General features: G+C 40.8%; 1 protein-coding gene across 2 annotated transcripts in view; it reads left to right on the top strand.

Annotated features, from left to right (window-relative positions):
• Positions 1–13,866, top strand: part of GTF2E2 (general transcription factor IIE subunit 2) — a 52,147-nt gene extending 38,281 nt beyond the window's left edge. For both annotated transcript variants that reach the window (XM_030565275.1, XM_030565276.1), the window contains exons 6-8: positions 1,171–1,264; positions 10,884–10,999; positions 12,043–13,866. In XM_030565275.1, the coding sequence (XP_030421135.1) occupies positions 1,171–1,264; positions 10,884–10,999; positions 12,043–12,162 (330 nt within the window). In that variant the 3' untranslated portion in view covers positions 12,163–13,866. The remainder of the gene's footprint in view (positions 1–1,170; positions 1,265–10,883; positions 11,000–12,042) is intronic.
• The last annotated feature ends 1,115 nt before the right edge of the window (positions 13,867–14,981 follow it).

The following is a 14,981-nucleotide window of genomic DNA, read 5'->3' as shown; positions in this document are numbered from 1 at the left end:
TTTGTATGTGGCAAAAATCCATCCTGGCAAATGCTCTCAGAATCCCATTCTTCTCATGGCTATAATTAAATGGAACCATTTGATTCAATCAGAGAACTTTTGTAGTGTCAGATAGGGAATATGGAATTCTACCAAGTGAAACACACTAAGGCAATGAAAAAAATCAGTGCTTTGGAGATGCTTAATAAAATCCATGAAGTCATGTATTGTTAGTTTGGACATAAGCCATTTTTGTCTGGCAGAGAATAGATTAGCGAATAAATTTGCATTAGCGTTTGAAGTGCATTAGGATAGTAGTTGTCAAATTCATCCAAGGGGCAACAATCTTTGGAGCAGAAGGCAAGGATGTAATTTATACACCCTAGCTGAGAGATAGACAATGTGGTATTTTCTACTGTATGAAAGAGGAGTAATGGCTCTACCTGCCCTGCCTCCGTGCTGCCAGCCACAGTTTTCCAAAGTGATGCATAAACCCAAAGCTGTCTCACCTTGGGATTAGTTTGGGGAAGGTCACTCTGTTGAGATGGGGAATGGTTTGAAGGTCACCATCCCTTGCAGAACCATGGGTGAAAAGTTGCGATATTCTTTCCTTCTCAGGACTGAATCTTTTAAAAGTTCCTACGTTTGTTTTTAATTTCTGGGAATGAGATAGTTACATTGTCTTATACAGTTTCTTAGTACTTTATCTGATGTATTATTTTTATCAAAAGACACCCGTGTAAGCACACCAAGCTTGTACTCAGTTCTACTCTGTAATTGAGTTCTGTTAGTTTTAATATCAGCCATAAGACATGGATCTGCTTAATCTTAAGCTCTAGATCTTATAGAGACCAATAAAATCATATTGGTATCTCAGTCTCCTTTTTCTGCCAGGCACCCATGATGCTCGGCTTACTCCTGAGGAATGTACTCATCATTCAATACCCTGGCACATTTTGATAGAGTGGTACAGAAGCATATTTTGAAGCCAATCTAATGCCACAATAATCCTTCAAAACTGATATTTCACTGCAAAGTAAGAGTTCATCTTACGAGACATAATGTTAAAGGTTTTTCCCTGCTCCTTAGCTAACTTACACAGCAGAAAATTGGACTATGTTCATTTTATAAATGGAAATACCAGAAATACACACTCGTATTTTGACTTCTTTTTTTCATTTTGCATTTGAGGCTTTAGGGGACCAGATCACCTTTATTACTCGTCCTGATAAGAAAAAAATCCTTTTCTACAACGACAAGAGCTGTCAGTTTACAGTAGATGAAGGTAGGTGTGTTCTTTATAACTTTTCTACTTGTAATTGATCTGCATGTATATTTCATTTGTTTTTTTTTTAAGCACCTGTACATAAGTAATTTTTAGGTATTATGGTCTCTTAAAACACCTCGATTAATCAAAATGCTAAATAAATCCCAGTCTATCTCAAATTGCATGTTTTGTTAAATCAGTTGACCTAATAGATGATGAGGTGGGCTCACAGCCTTGGATAGCAAATCTCAGTTTTCAGGAGGGTCACATCCATCCTTCTTTCCTTACAGCCAGATGAGAGGAGGGTCCCAGAGCTTTTCTGTGGACACACAGGATCACTGTATGGAAGAGGTCGAATACTTAGAATATAAGCTCTTTGGGATAGGGACTGTCTTTTTGTTTTGGGCTTGTACAGCACCTTGCACAAATGGGGTTCAGGTCCAGGACTGGGGCTCATATGCATTACAGTAATGCAAATAAATAATAATAATACTATACTAGTGAACTCTTATATGAAAATAGTAACTTACTCTGTAATCCTCAGCAAAAATCTTGTGGATGGCTTCTGCTCCTTTTTCACCACCTGATAGGCACAAATGGAACAGAACAGGGCAGCGTATGAGCCCCAAAGTATGGATCTTGTTAGGAGAGTGGAATGGGGAACCACGGCCTAGGGACATGGGTATGAGCAGAGGGAGCGGGGAAAACAGGCAGGAGAGGGCAGAGTCAAGAGTTGTGCAATGGGGGGTAGGAGCTGGGCATGAAGAGCAGAGGGCGGGGGACAGAATAAGGGAAGAGGGATGGGGTGGGGGACTCCGAGATCAGAAGGGACAGTAACTGCTAGAGCACAGTCCTCTCCAGAATACAGAATTGAACCCAGGATTCCTGAGGATTCCTATGCTGTCTGGCAAATAGCTGTGAAAGCCAGTGGCTAAGTGTGTCTCCATTCTGTGCACTGAATGAGGCAGCGTCCTGTGTGATCATGTAATTACAGACTGTATGCTAAGGTGTTCACACAAAGTTTGGGTGCAGGGGGGGTGAGGCTTTGCAGAGGCGTACTTTCAGATGATGTACTTGCCATAACGAAGCAGAGCTCTGTGCAAGCTCGATAGCTTGTGTGTCTCTCCAACAGAAATTCACCCACCTTGTCCTCTAATATCCTGGGACCATCACAGCTGCAACAACAGTGCGTGCAGCAATTGCCAAAATAGCATTTGTTCTACTCTTGGCAACTTCAGGTCTCTTCTGGTACAGCAGGAGAAACAGTTACATGTCAGATTTGCATCAGATGATGAAGATTAATTAAATTATGTTGAAAATTTATCTTCAGAGGAGCTATGCATGTAGTACAATAGTGACTAAGATAGCATCTTAAGTTAGAAGAAATGAAAACAGTTTTACACTGAACTTTGAATTTAATTTATTCACAGGACCATTAAAGCAATAAATAAAAGTTAAATATGTTGAGTAAATGTATAGTGAGCCATTCATTGATATTTTAAGAGAATGCAGCAAGTGAAAATGCATATTATAGATTGATTCCTTGCAGGGTACATTTACACTTTCAGCAATAGCTTTATTCTGGGAAGAGATTTAAGAAGTTGCATCACCTAAGACATAAGAAAATTGTAGCTCTCTCCAACTTTTGGTGAGTGAGTCTGAGATTTAAGTTCCATGTTTTCCTTTTTTTATCTTTAAATTTTCGACCCAAACTATGCCTGGTAGGCAAAGATACAGGCCTTTCAGCCTTGTCTACCACAGGGAATTCTTTTCCCACCATTGCTAGCACTGTTCAGCTCCACCATTAGTTGCAATGTTGGAAACCTTAGAGCAGATGGTTCACTAATTGAAAATGAGCACCATGCCATCTAATCCTCTTCAAAAGATGTTGTCTGTGTGACCCAGTGCTGAAAACCCCAGCAGCCCATTTACACTAGGGACCCCAACGTAAAAACCCAAACCCTCTGCCCCAGCCTTGAACCCCTCATCCCTGGCCCCACCCCAGAGCCTGCTCCCCCTGCCAGACCCCTCACCCCCCCTGCACCCAAACCTTCCACCCCAGCCCAGAGCCCTCACCCCTCCAACCCTCTGCCCCAGCCCTGAGCCCCTCATCCCTGGCCTCACCCCAGATCCCACACCCCTAGTCAGAGCCCTCCACCCCAGCCCTTAGCCCCTCAACCCAGCCCCACCGCAGAGCCCGCACCCCCAGCCAGAGCCCACACACCCTCCGCCCCGCACTCCAGCCCTCTGCCCCAGCCCTGAGCCCCTCATCCCCTGGCCCCACCCCGAAGCCCACACTCCCAGCCGGATCCCTCGCACCCAAGCCCTCTGCCCCAGCCCTGAGCTCCCTTCCAGACTTCGAACCCCTCGGCCCCACCCCCACCACCTGAATTTCGTTATGTGACGGGGTCATGTCACATCACCTCCATATTGGTGCACATAACAAAATTCATTCCACACATGAGTGGAAAAAATCAGAGGGAACACTGCAGGACAGTCAATATGGAGTGATTTGGAAGGCTTAGTAAGCTGGGCCCATTCAAACTAAATGCATTTTAATGCAGAGTTATACATCTAGGATCAAGGAATTCAAGCCTTACCTATGGAATAGGAGACAGTATCCTAGAAAGCAGTGACTCTGAAAATGATTATAGTGGATAAGCAACTCAACATGAGTTCAGAGTGCCATGCTGTGGCAAAAAGGGCTAATGTGATCCTTGGACATATAAGCAGAAGGGACCATGAGTAGGAGGAGGGAGCTGATTTAACCTCTGTATAAGGCGTTGATGAGACCAATATTGCTTACATTGTCCACATTTAAAAGGGGTGTTGAAAAGTTGGCAAGGGTGCAGAGAAGAAAGTAAAAATGATTCAAGGGCTGGAGAAAATGCCTCATAGTGAGATACTTGAAAAATTCAGTTTGTTTGGTTTATCAAGCTTGAGAGGTGACTTAATTACAGTGAAGTGACCTTCCCTGGGAGAAAATATCGAGTACTAAATAGCTCTTTAATCTAGCAGAGAGAGACAAAGCAAGAACCGATAGCTAGAAATTCAAGCCGAACAAATTCAAATTGGACACAAGGCACAAATTTTAACAGTGATTAGCCATTAGAACAAGCCACCCCAGTGGTCTCTTGATTTTTTTGCAATCAAGACTCAGTGGCTTTCTAGAAGATGTGCGTTAGCCAAACACAAGTTACTGGGCTCACTACAGGAGTAACAGTGAAACTTTCTGCCCTGGCCTGTATTATACAGGTGGTCAGACTAGATAATCTATTGATTAAGGCTAAGCTTTTGTCACAGATATTTTTAGTAAAAGTCATAGACAGGTCACAGGCAATAAAGAAAAATTCATGGAAGCCATGACCTGCCCGTGACTTTTATTAAAAATATCTGTAACAAAATGAGGATCTGCAGGTCCCCACATGGCCTGCAGTGGGGCAGCTGTGCACGTGGTAGGAGTTCTGAGGGCCCCCACTGCGGATTTGGATGTTGGAGCTTGAAGATCCCCGACCATCCATGGTTGGGAGCTGCAGGGGACCCCGCCGCCTGCAGGAGCTGGGGGCTGCGGGGTACTCCTGCCACCCGCAGCTCTGGGGGTCCCCCTGTTGCCTATGACGGTCAGGAGCAGTGGGGTACTCCCATCTGCTGCAGGCTGAAGTCATGGAGGTCACTGGAAGTCATGGATTCTGTGACTTTCGCAACCCCTGTGACTAAATTGTAGCCTTACTAACGATCCCTTCTGGCCTTAAATTCTGTGAATCTCATTCTTGTACTCATGCGTGTAGAGGGCTTGAGGGCTAGAATTTGTGAAATTAGAGAAAAGACTTGGGAGTGACTCCCTCCACCCACTCAGGCCTATACCCTATCCACGTGTACAGAACTATGCATGTATTAAACTGAGCCTGTTGCTCCTTGCCTAAGAAGGGAGTGAGGGAAACGAGGCTTGGTTTCAAGGAGAATTGATTGGAATGGATACAGTTCCCCTGGAAGAATTCTCCTTTTCTCCATCTGGTGGGCTGGAAATACTGTTAAACCTGTGCTGGATGTGACCGTGGTGCTGCTAAAAAGAAAACCTTCTAATCTTTTACTTATGCTCTAAATACCTTGAACGCTTCTTTCCACCACAGAGAAGTTCCAGACATTTGGTACGTTGGGCTAGAGCAAAGGCATGGCCATGCTTCACAGTGATATATAGCAGAGGACACCATTTTAAAAAATGTATGGGCTGAGCAGTTTTCTGCAAAAGAAACTTTTTACTAAGATCAGTTATTCCCCTTTTTAGGTCACTTGACCCTCCCAATGGGTGGTGGTAATGTTTCCTGAGAAAAGCTGTTTAACTGCTAGGGGGAAGATAGTTTAAAACTAACTGAGATCCCGTGATGATGTCTGACAATTAGGCGTTAAAAATGTATGATAAATGGACCAGTACTGAAATTATGATTATATAAAGTTGTAGTACAAAGTTTGATCCACAGGTGGCAGCATAACCCCATATTTTCATTCCTACGAAAAGGGCATGTCTGTCCTGCCCTCCACTCTAGGCTGGCTGGGAGGGAGGCTGAACAGTGTCTGATCTATGACTTTTATGATCCATCTATGCAATATAATTTTTTTTAAATCACCAAACTGACATTTTAATTCAAGTAGCGCTTATTAGCCAATCATGCTGTGAAACCAGAACAAGAGAGTGCTTCTTCCTGGGGCAATCTCTTGGCCTGAGACTGCCCCAAAGTATCCTCAAGTGTATTGACTACAATTCTTCTCCGTGTTAGGAAAGCCACATCTGTTAAAGGATCAACAAAAATTGTTTGCATACGTGGTGGTTTAAGACAGGTTTCACTCTGCTTACCATCATATTCCAGCTACTTATCTACATGTAAGTAGCTTTGATGTTATAAACAAAAAACCAAACCGAACCCTGAAATGTTGGCATACTCAGCCTGAGCTAGCAGGTGATTAACTTTTTGAATAGTTTATTGTTGAATAGTTTATCCTGGAATGTGGACTCAGTGCTCCTGGATGCACCGTTGTACAGAAGGATGTTCTACAATTTTGAATCGACATTGTGTTCTCAATGGCTTGTTAGAGACCATCCATAGAAGTGAAGGATTTCAAATACGTTTTGAACAAGCTTTTCTACATCACTTTCCCTAGTGGTTTGGATAAACTAGTGAATTATTGCAGTTTTGGGATGGTGCAGAATTCTTACCTAAATTACCCTCTTCACTGTACCACCCTGGGGCAATTTGTATTATGGAATGACCTTCATAAAACGGGGAATGTGATTAACCAGAGAAGGTTGAGACGGCACATGTTCCTTTTTAATTTCCTGGGTAATTAATCAATTCTTTCTAAAATATGGAAAAAAAGGTTTCTAAAAGTAATGCCACATTTCAGGCACTGCAGGCAGCTAAGCTAAGTATTTGCATTTTTGCGGAGGGTGTTAAAGCACTTCTCCTTTGATCTCAGGTCTCAATGGACTGGATGAATGCTGAAATGCTAGTATAGTCATACACTTATTAAAGAAATTGAATACATTTAAGAAATTGCTGCCCCTGTATAACATCCTTTCACATTTGAGTGTAGTGTTGGTGGTATTGATTTTAGTACTTTGGGGGATTTTCTTCTTAAATAGTTGTGAAGAGGTTTCTATCAAGACTGAAAGTGCTGATATGTTTCAAAATGCAAATACATGTGGGATTGGTAGGGCCCTTCATTTTTGTTTTTACTATTGAAAACCTCTGAAAAATTTCCAGATTTTAAAAAACCTAGTTATTCAGGTTTTGCCAATTTTAACCTGAATTTTACAAGAACCAGAACACCTGAGATCTGACTCTGCTCTCACAGTTTCCAGTTGTTAGCTGGTAGCTAAGTTGCAAAGTTGGGGAGCAAGATGGTTCTATACCAGTAAAACAGCATGGCTTTCTTTTTTCAGGTCTGGTTGTGTTTAGTTTAATTTCTGGCAGTGTATTGATTCCTTGTTCCCTGACTAGACGATGAATATATTTCTTGTATCCATTTGGTGACACCCTAAATCCAAATTGTTAGCGTATATGGGCCTAGAGAAGGATGATAGCTGTGTACTCATTCTCTGCTTTACTCATGTAAGTTCAGAACTAAACAAATCCATTAGTGTCTGCTATTTGCAGTAGAATGCATGCTTGTGAACGCTGACTGTCCTAAATAGTTCCAAGATAATTCTGAGATGCTTTGGTGCAAATGTCCATCTGCAAACAAACACGAAAAAATGCAGCCTGATGAAAATATCCAGTTCGAACAATAGCTCTGTATGCAATTTGCTTTCTAAAGCAATGTTGTTTTAAAAGGAGTTGCAGGATATTACATAACCGGTCTGCAAAAGCAGATTCATTTATTTGTTATCTATTTGCATGCAATGTCCATTTTTGTTTTACGGTTGACTCCTAATTGATTTTATATTCTTGTTGGTCATCTGCTTTACAAAGATGGGGATGAAGTTATAACCAGGGTATAAAAAAATAAAGACATGAAATATCATGGTTAGAAATGAACCATAGGTACCAACTTTTTGTTTCGATTTTTGGAACATCAGAAGTTGTCTATTTTCCAGTGTTAATTTTTTACTTTGTTCTTGAAAAGATTAACTGTTCCTCCTCTCCCTGGCACCCTTATACCCCAGAATCCATCGTTGGGCACAACCGTTAGTAGGCTGTGTACTTGTACTCTTGTCTATGCAACGTGAGCTCTAATAAGGAGACAACTGATTTGTATTCATTATAAAGCACTGTAGAAATAATATTACATTTTCATGTAAACGTTTTAATATTTTGACTATAGACTGTGTGGGTGTGTATCACATAAATGATAAAAGCAGTTGATCCACATGTATGCAACCATGTACTGAATAGCCTCGAAAAGCAATATAGCATACCACAACCAAGCTCTCCGTGTATTTAACTGGAATTTATTCTATATACTTATTACATGCATTTCTTAATTGCCTATCACCTTAGAATATGGACATCATTGAAATAAGTGCTTTGAGGAAATTGTTTATCACAAATTATAGAGTAGTACTTTGCTTTCCTGTTCACATCATTCCGCGCCACTTTCCTGATGATACCAGTTTCTGGTACCAACTAGCCAAGGTACCAGTTGTCAGGCGAACAGGAAACATCCAGAGACTCATCTTACCTCATGTTCTAAAAAAGGTAGGATTCTCAGCCATAATAGGCTTGTATTGAGAATTCTGATGAATTCCAGAAATGAGTGCCCATTACTGACATCATGTGATCCTCACTGGTTAAGTTATGGGGATTAGGAGATCATGTTTTCTGAGGAACTGTCCCCACACTGAGGTGTCAGTAGTGAGGGTTTGGAACAAATGGATAGATTAAGCAGTAATAAGTCAGGGCCAGATGGTGTTCACCCAAGAGTTCTGTAGGAACTCAAATATAAAATTACAGAACTAATAAGTGTGGTATGTAACTTATCGCTTAAATCCGCTTCTGTACCAGATGACTGGAGGATAGCTAATGTGACTCCAATTGTTTAAAAATGCTCCAGAGGTGATCCTTGCAATTACAGGTTGCTAAGTCTAACTTCAGTACCAGGCAAATTAATTGAAACTAATTAGTTTCAACAGAGTTGTCAGACATATAGATGAACAAGATTTGTTGCGGGAGAGTTAACATGGCTTTTGTAAAGGGAAATCATGTCTCACCAATCTATTACAATCCTTTGAGGGGGATCAACAAACGTGAAGAAGGGTGATCCAGCAGATATAGCATACTTGGACTTTCAGAAAGCCTTTACCAAGGGCCCTCAGCAAAGGCTTTTAAGCAAAATAAGCAGTCATGGGATAAGGGGGAAGGTCCTCAATAACCAGCTAAAAGATACGAAACAAAGGGTAGGAGTAAAGGGTCAGTTTTCAGAATGGAAAGGGGTAAACAGTGGTGTCCCCTAGAAGTCTGTAGTGGGAGCAGTGTCGAGCAGTGGAAGAGTCTCATAGACATAGGAGACAGGGCCCTTTCCAGGAGATGGACCTAGACTATGGAAGTGATTCTTGCAAAAAATAAGTGACATTGGATCTCGCCTACAGTCTGGGAAAGAAGGGAGAGAGGAGTTCAATTTTAATTAATTGGGGGGATGGGGGGTGCAGGTACCTCTTGTGAAGACTGTAATAAGTACAGTCATCAGCTTCAGCCTCCAGTATGACAGTGATTGCTGCTTTGAAAAAAATACATGAAAGAAATGAGTGAAAGTTTACTTTTTCAAGTTAAAGCCAGTCCATTTGTGGTGGGGTTCTTCATCCCACTGACAAAAAGGAGGATTGCTTTAAATGAAGCTGATTATGCTACCAGCCCAGTCGTCACGGGTGACATGATCAGAAACAGTTATTTTGTATTGTTAAAACTCCATATCTTCGTTTTGTGGAAAGCTTAAAGTAGTTCCTTTTTTATTGGTGGGGAAAAGAAAGAAAACTGATCCTGAGCAGCGTGTGATGTAGTCTTTTAACAGAAATGTTCATGTTTCAGTAACTGAATTTATAAAGTGCTATAAGCCTTTTTTTCCCAAAGCAACTGTGTTCTGGAGTTAAACCAAGTAAGTGCTAATGGAGCCAGTGTGTCTGAAGCAGGTAATGTCAGTGGGTGTTTACCAGCGTCAGGGCTTTAAACCATACTGCGTAAAAAAACTTCTTGAGGACATATGAGCTGCAGTTGTTTTGACAACTGTATATTAAATGTATGTGGAAATTCAAAAAATCTAGTCTTACACAGCATTGTGTGCCTTGTGTTTTATTTATGGTTTGTTAGTAAAACCTGCTGACAGCGTATATCTAACTTAATGCCCATGGAATGAAGGGAGGTGGGATTGTACCAGTCGCTTCGTGGATAAGGCATTCCAGAGAATCCATGAAACTTGAAGTGATGCACAGTGTTTTCAGTGTGGATGACAGCTGCTGCAATTAAGACTTTGCTCCTCTGTTCTTTTTTTCCTGCTTCCACGGTTCTTAGGTAGCTTTTCTCTCTTTAACACAGGAAGGACTTTAGAAATCCATTAACTGTAGGGCATTGTTTATATTATAGTGGTAATATCATCCAGCAGATTGATGCAATAAATGTCTCAAATCTTCAATAAATTAGAGTAGGAGGCTGACAAGTCTCTTGTGATGATGGCAGCCGAATCTCAGAAAATTAAGCTGCTGTCTCTGGCTGGAGTTAATGGGTCATGAGGATATTTTGAACTGAGGTTTGTAAAGCACATTGAAGATCTAAAGAGCAGCATATGTGCCACGCAAAAGGCTAAAATCATTATTGAGTTAATATTAAAATGTTGTGTTGCCTGCAGAGTGCTCCCCACTAGCCAGGCTCTGGGGTGTAGTCAGCACAGATGTCAGTTTCAACTGACCTTAATAATTTAACATCTTTTCTCTCAGAAATCCAGCTGGCATTTTCAGAGTGGCTAGCTGTGTGCTCATTCTGTGATAGTGTGGTTTGCAATCAGACTTCTGGTATCTATGTTGTCATAGAATGATATGGAGGAGTGTTGGGCAGTTGAGGTTTGCATATTCATATTGTCCATGAATGGAATGGTTTTTTACCTATGCATCATTCGCCAGACTATGGAATGAGTGTTTTGTTTGGCATTTTAGAATTTCAGAAGCTGTGGAGGAGCATTCCTGTGGATTCTATGGATGAGGAGAAAATAGAAGAGTATCTGAAACGACAGGGTATTTCTTCCATGCAGGAAGCTGGACCAAAGAAAATAGTAAGAGTTATAAATCACAAACCTTTCAAATGGGTCTTTTCCTGAGCTCCCACGATATTCGTTCCAATGGAAAAGAATCAGTGAAATGGAATGGCGCATATTCACTCTTGCTTATGTGGGGCTGGACCTAAAGATTTCCACTATAGCACTATGACCTCTTGCAGCTTTTATGAGTTCATGTTTAGATTCGTGTAATCCAAAAGGCATCAAGGAGGAGGGGGAACAGTAAAAAGTCACTGCAGCTTTACAAGTTGCTTTTTCTAAAAACTGTACTGTCCAGTTGTGGGTTGGTGAAATCGGTTACAATGGTGGGGAGAAGGTTTTTTCCCAGCTAGCCAACTTGAGTATTGATACAAAGCATGTCGTCAACCCCACCACAAAGGCTGGGGATTAGATATCAGTGTTTTTGTGTGGAGATCAGAACATAGCTATGAACTCTCCTTAAAGGCCTCATTGACCGTAAAATAGACTTTTGACATTAATTCATATATAGTGTATTACAGCTCTGCTGTCCTACCTCAGACTCTCAACCTTTCCATGGAATGATTTTTAATGTGGTAGTGAAGAAAGAATTTGTCCCTGGTTTTTGTTCATCTCCACACTCGATATTTTGGTGCCTGTCACCACATAGCTGTTGCCACAGGTTCATACCAGTCCCCTGGGGTGTTAAATATAAACTCGTTGGAAATAATCAGTATTGCCACTGACCACACATTGTGTTGATGTATAGAGCATATGTAATATTTTCTGTGCAGTGTACAGTATATTTTGCATATTGACTCTGCTACGGTGCTCAAAACAGAGGGGAATATGCCGTACACCCAGTACTCACTGCAAATATTTAAAACAAGTAACATTTTGTACAAGTTGAGAGAGAAAGTGCAGTCACTTATTTCTAGAAATAATCTGCTGCTTTCCCCACCGGAGCACTGTTTTACTGCAACATTTCAGACTTCAGTGAATAATGTTGGATTCTGTAAGAATGTCAGATCCTTGTACACCTGGGTGGCAGCCTTGTGAGTACTGTTCCCTTCTCCTTTTAGGCTCCTATTCAGAGGAGGAAGAAACCTGCTTCTCAGAAGAAACGGCGGTTTAAGACTCACAATGACCATTTGGCTGGAGTACTGAAGGATTACTCAGATGTTGTTCCTGGCAAGCAGTGAAGTTTGGTTCTGGAACAAACATGCTTTTTTATACAGGCTCTTCGTTGCTGGAGTTCAATGTTTGCTTGAAGACTGACTGTATATAGTAATGTGGTGTGTCCCCATCCCTGCAACCGTCAAGCTGAAACAGTTCTGTTTAAGTACAAGTACAAATTACCAAATGTAGAGTTTTATTTTAATTTAATTAGCTAACGAGAACTGTGACTTTGTAAGAGGTCTGGAAGGACAGCCTCTTGCCACTAGCGGGTAAAAGACGCGGAGCATGTTAACCTAGAGCTCCTGGTAATGCTTCACTGTGCTTCTCAATGATTTAAAGGGGATTTTTCTCATATTGCTTTAGAGTTTGCAGGTTTGCAGGTAGAGGTGAATACAGTATTTATTTGATTTGTTCCAAGAGAACATACATCATTGCAGGAGCATTTGTTTAAAGAGGCAAGTGCATTCACAGTGTGTATATTTCTTCTTTGCTTTGCCATTGAGCTTTAATGAAAGTTGATGTGGTCTGAGGCTTTGGCATGGAAATACACCAGCAGAATTCCCATCAGGCTGCGTGCTGGAAATGGGGCTGCAGCCTCACAATGCTAACCAGAAATTGCCCTCGGGATACAGCTGATGACATTGTGGTGGAGGCACATGCATTGCAGAATTCTGTGTTATGGGTTAAAAGGGTCAGACGAGAAATACAATGACAATGTATTACTAAAAGGGACAGGTGTTTTTTAAAAATAAATCCTATAAAGCTGGCATCAGTACATTTCTTCTGCAGAGACAAGTCGAGTTAAGGGATAACCAACATCTGTTGTGACGTCACATTTTCCTTCACAAGCTGAAGGATAGGAGTTTTTTGAATTAAAAAAATCCGAAGTATTGGTTCAGTTTTCATTGTTCTGGGCTAATGCCTTTTATTATTATTCTTGGATAAAAATAACACCCTAAATGTAAATATGCACAAGATTCTATAGGTACGTGTTTACTCCTGTGAAACTTACCAGTGGGATATAGACAGTTTGGCTAACTTATAATGAATGGGAGGGCATTTAACACTAGTCTGTGTGTTTTTTATGGAATCACAAGTGAGGAGCAGATGCCTTGCACCTTAGGGGGTAGCAGTCACTCTTCTCAAAGTTAAACAGTAAGGATGACAGACAGGGTGGACTAATTGAAATCAAAACAGTTTAAATCACTGAGCTAAATCAGCAAGCAGTAAACCTTCATTTAACTCATCAGTTTTAATTGTGTTTTGCATTTATATTTTTTTAGTTATTTTCCTAAAGAAAGGTTGATTCTTCTTGGTTGGTAACCAGTAAATCATATTATTTGTAACTAAACATAGCCTTTACACAAATGTGGTGCTGTTTCTTGCTAACCCGGAAGTTACTATACACATTTATTAAAGTAATTATATAGCTTAACTTACATTTATTCAGATTCTCAATTTTTACATTTTTGATGCTTAGAAAAAGGTGAGTGATACATTCCTTATTTACTAGATGATTATTAATTTTTACTTGTGATTTGTGTCACATTCTATTTGGATGGAAATTCAGATTAAATAAAATGCACAAGAGCATTTTACAAATTTTTAATTAAATAAAACTACTTTTCAAGTGCTGGATACATGGAAAAAAGGTTATCAACGTTTATCAAAACATGTTTTGTATTTAAAACTAGCTGATTTATTAAACAAAAGGAGTATTATCTGTAGTTGATTAACTGAACTGATTGTTCCTGATTACCAGGTCCTTCAAGGTTTTAGAACTAGTAGATCTCATCCTCTTGCACCTAGTTTTTATTTATATATTAGAAGAGGAAAACAAGCTTTTCTGCTTTTTTAACTCCCAATTGGACAGTGACTTCCACTTGTTCAATGGTTTAACTTTCCTTAAAACTTGGCAGCAAACGTACCGCTTAATATTAGGTTTTGTATTTATTTTAAATTATTGTAATATAAGTAGTTTAGGTTTTAACATGTCATATCATCAAATTTAATTTTAAATAGGTTTATTTAAAAAAATAGAATTTCAATAAAATCTGGGGTGTTCTTACTTTTAAAAATCATTAATTTTTATTCCCTCCCCCCGCCGATGACAGTAGTATTCTGCTGCCAGTAATTATTTGTTTGTGTGTAGAGGCATATTTATAGTGTATGAGGTAATATTTATGATTCCACTGCAAACATACTTTTAAAAATCATGCTGCCATTTTAAACACTGCACAGTACATACAGAATTGCACACGTCAGTCCTATCTATCCAGTTTAGGCAGGTGCTGAATGGTAGTGTCTTTCTTTCTTCTTTTTTATGAGTCTGTTGCTCCATCAGTCTTCAAGGACTGCTTAGTTTTTCCACCTGTTTCAAGTCTCACAGGCAGCATGAGAGGTTCCTCTCACGTCAGCGGTTACTCTGGCAACTTGAGGGCTCCAATTCTGCTTATCAAAATTGGTACCAGTGGGAGACCTTGCATTGTCACCATGTGTCACTGCTGGGGGTCATCAGAGCCTGACAACTTGACATTCCCAGTGCTGGAAGTGCGAGAAACACTTCTTCTCCCCTCAAGACATTGTAGAAAGCCGCACAGGAGCTGAGCGATGTGGCCATACCCCCTGTGGGCCAGCGATGCAGGAGAGAGGACCAGGGCGAGATGCTGAGCTACACATACCAGTGATTTCCACTCCCCCTTGTCCCTTTCCCCACTCCCCTCCTGTCCCCTCTCATTCCATCCCCCCATTCCCCTTACTCTCCCTCCTCTATTTCCCCAGTCTCTTTCCCCTTGTTGCTCCATCCACCCACGTATTCCCCTCTGCACTTCTCCAGTCCTTT

This window comes from Gopherus evgoodei, chromosome 5 (assembly GCF_007399415.2).
Source record: "Gopherus evgoodei ecotype Sinaloan lineage chromosome 5, rGopEvg1_v1.p, whole genome shotgun sequence".
NCBI lineage: Eukaryota > Metazoa > Chordata > Testudines > Testudinidae > Gopherus > Gopherus evgoodei.
Note: the sequence above shows the minus strand (reverse complement) of the source record. Positions and strands in the feature narration are given on the sequence as shown.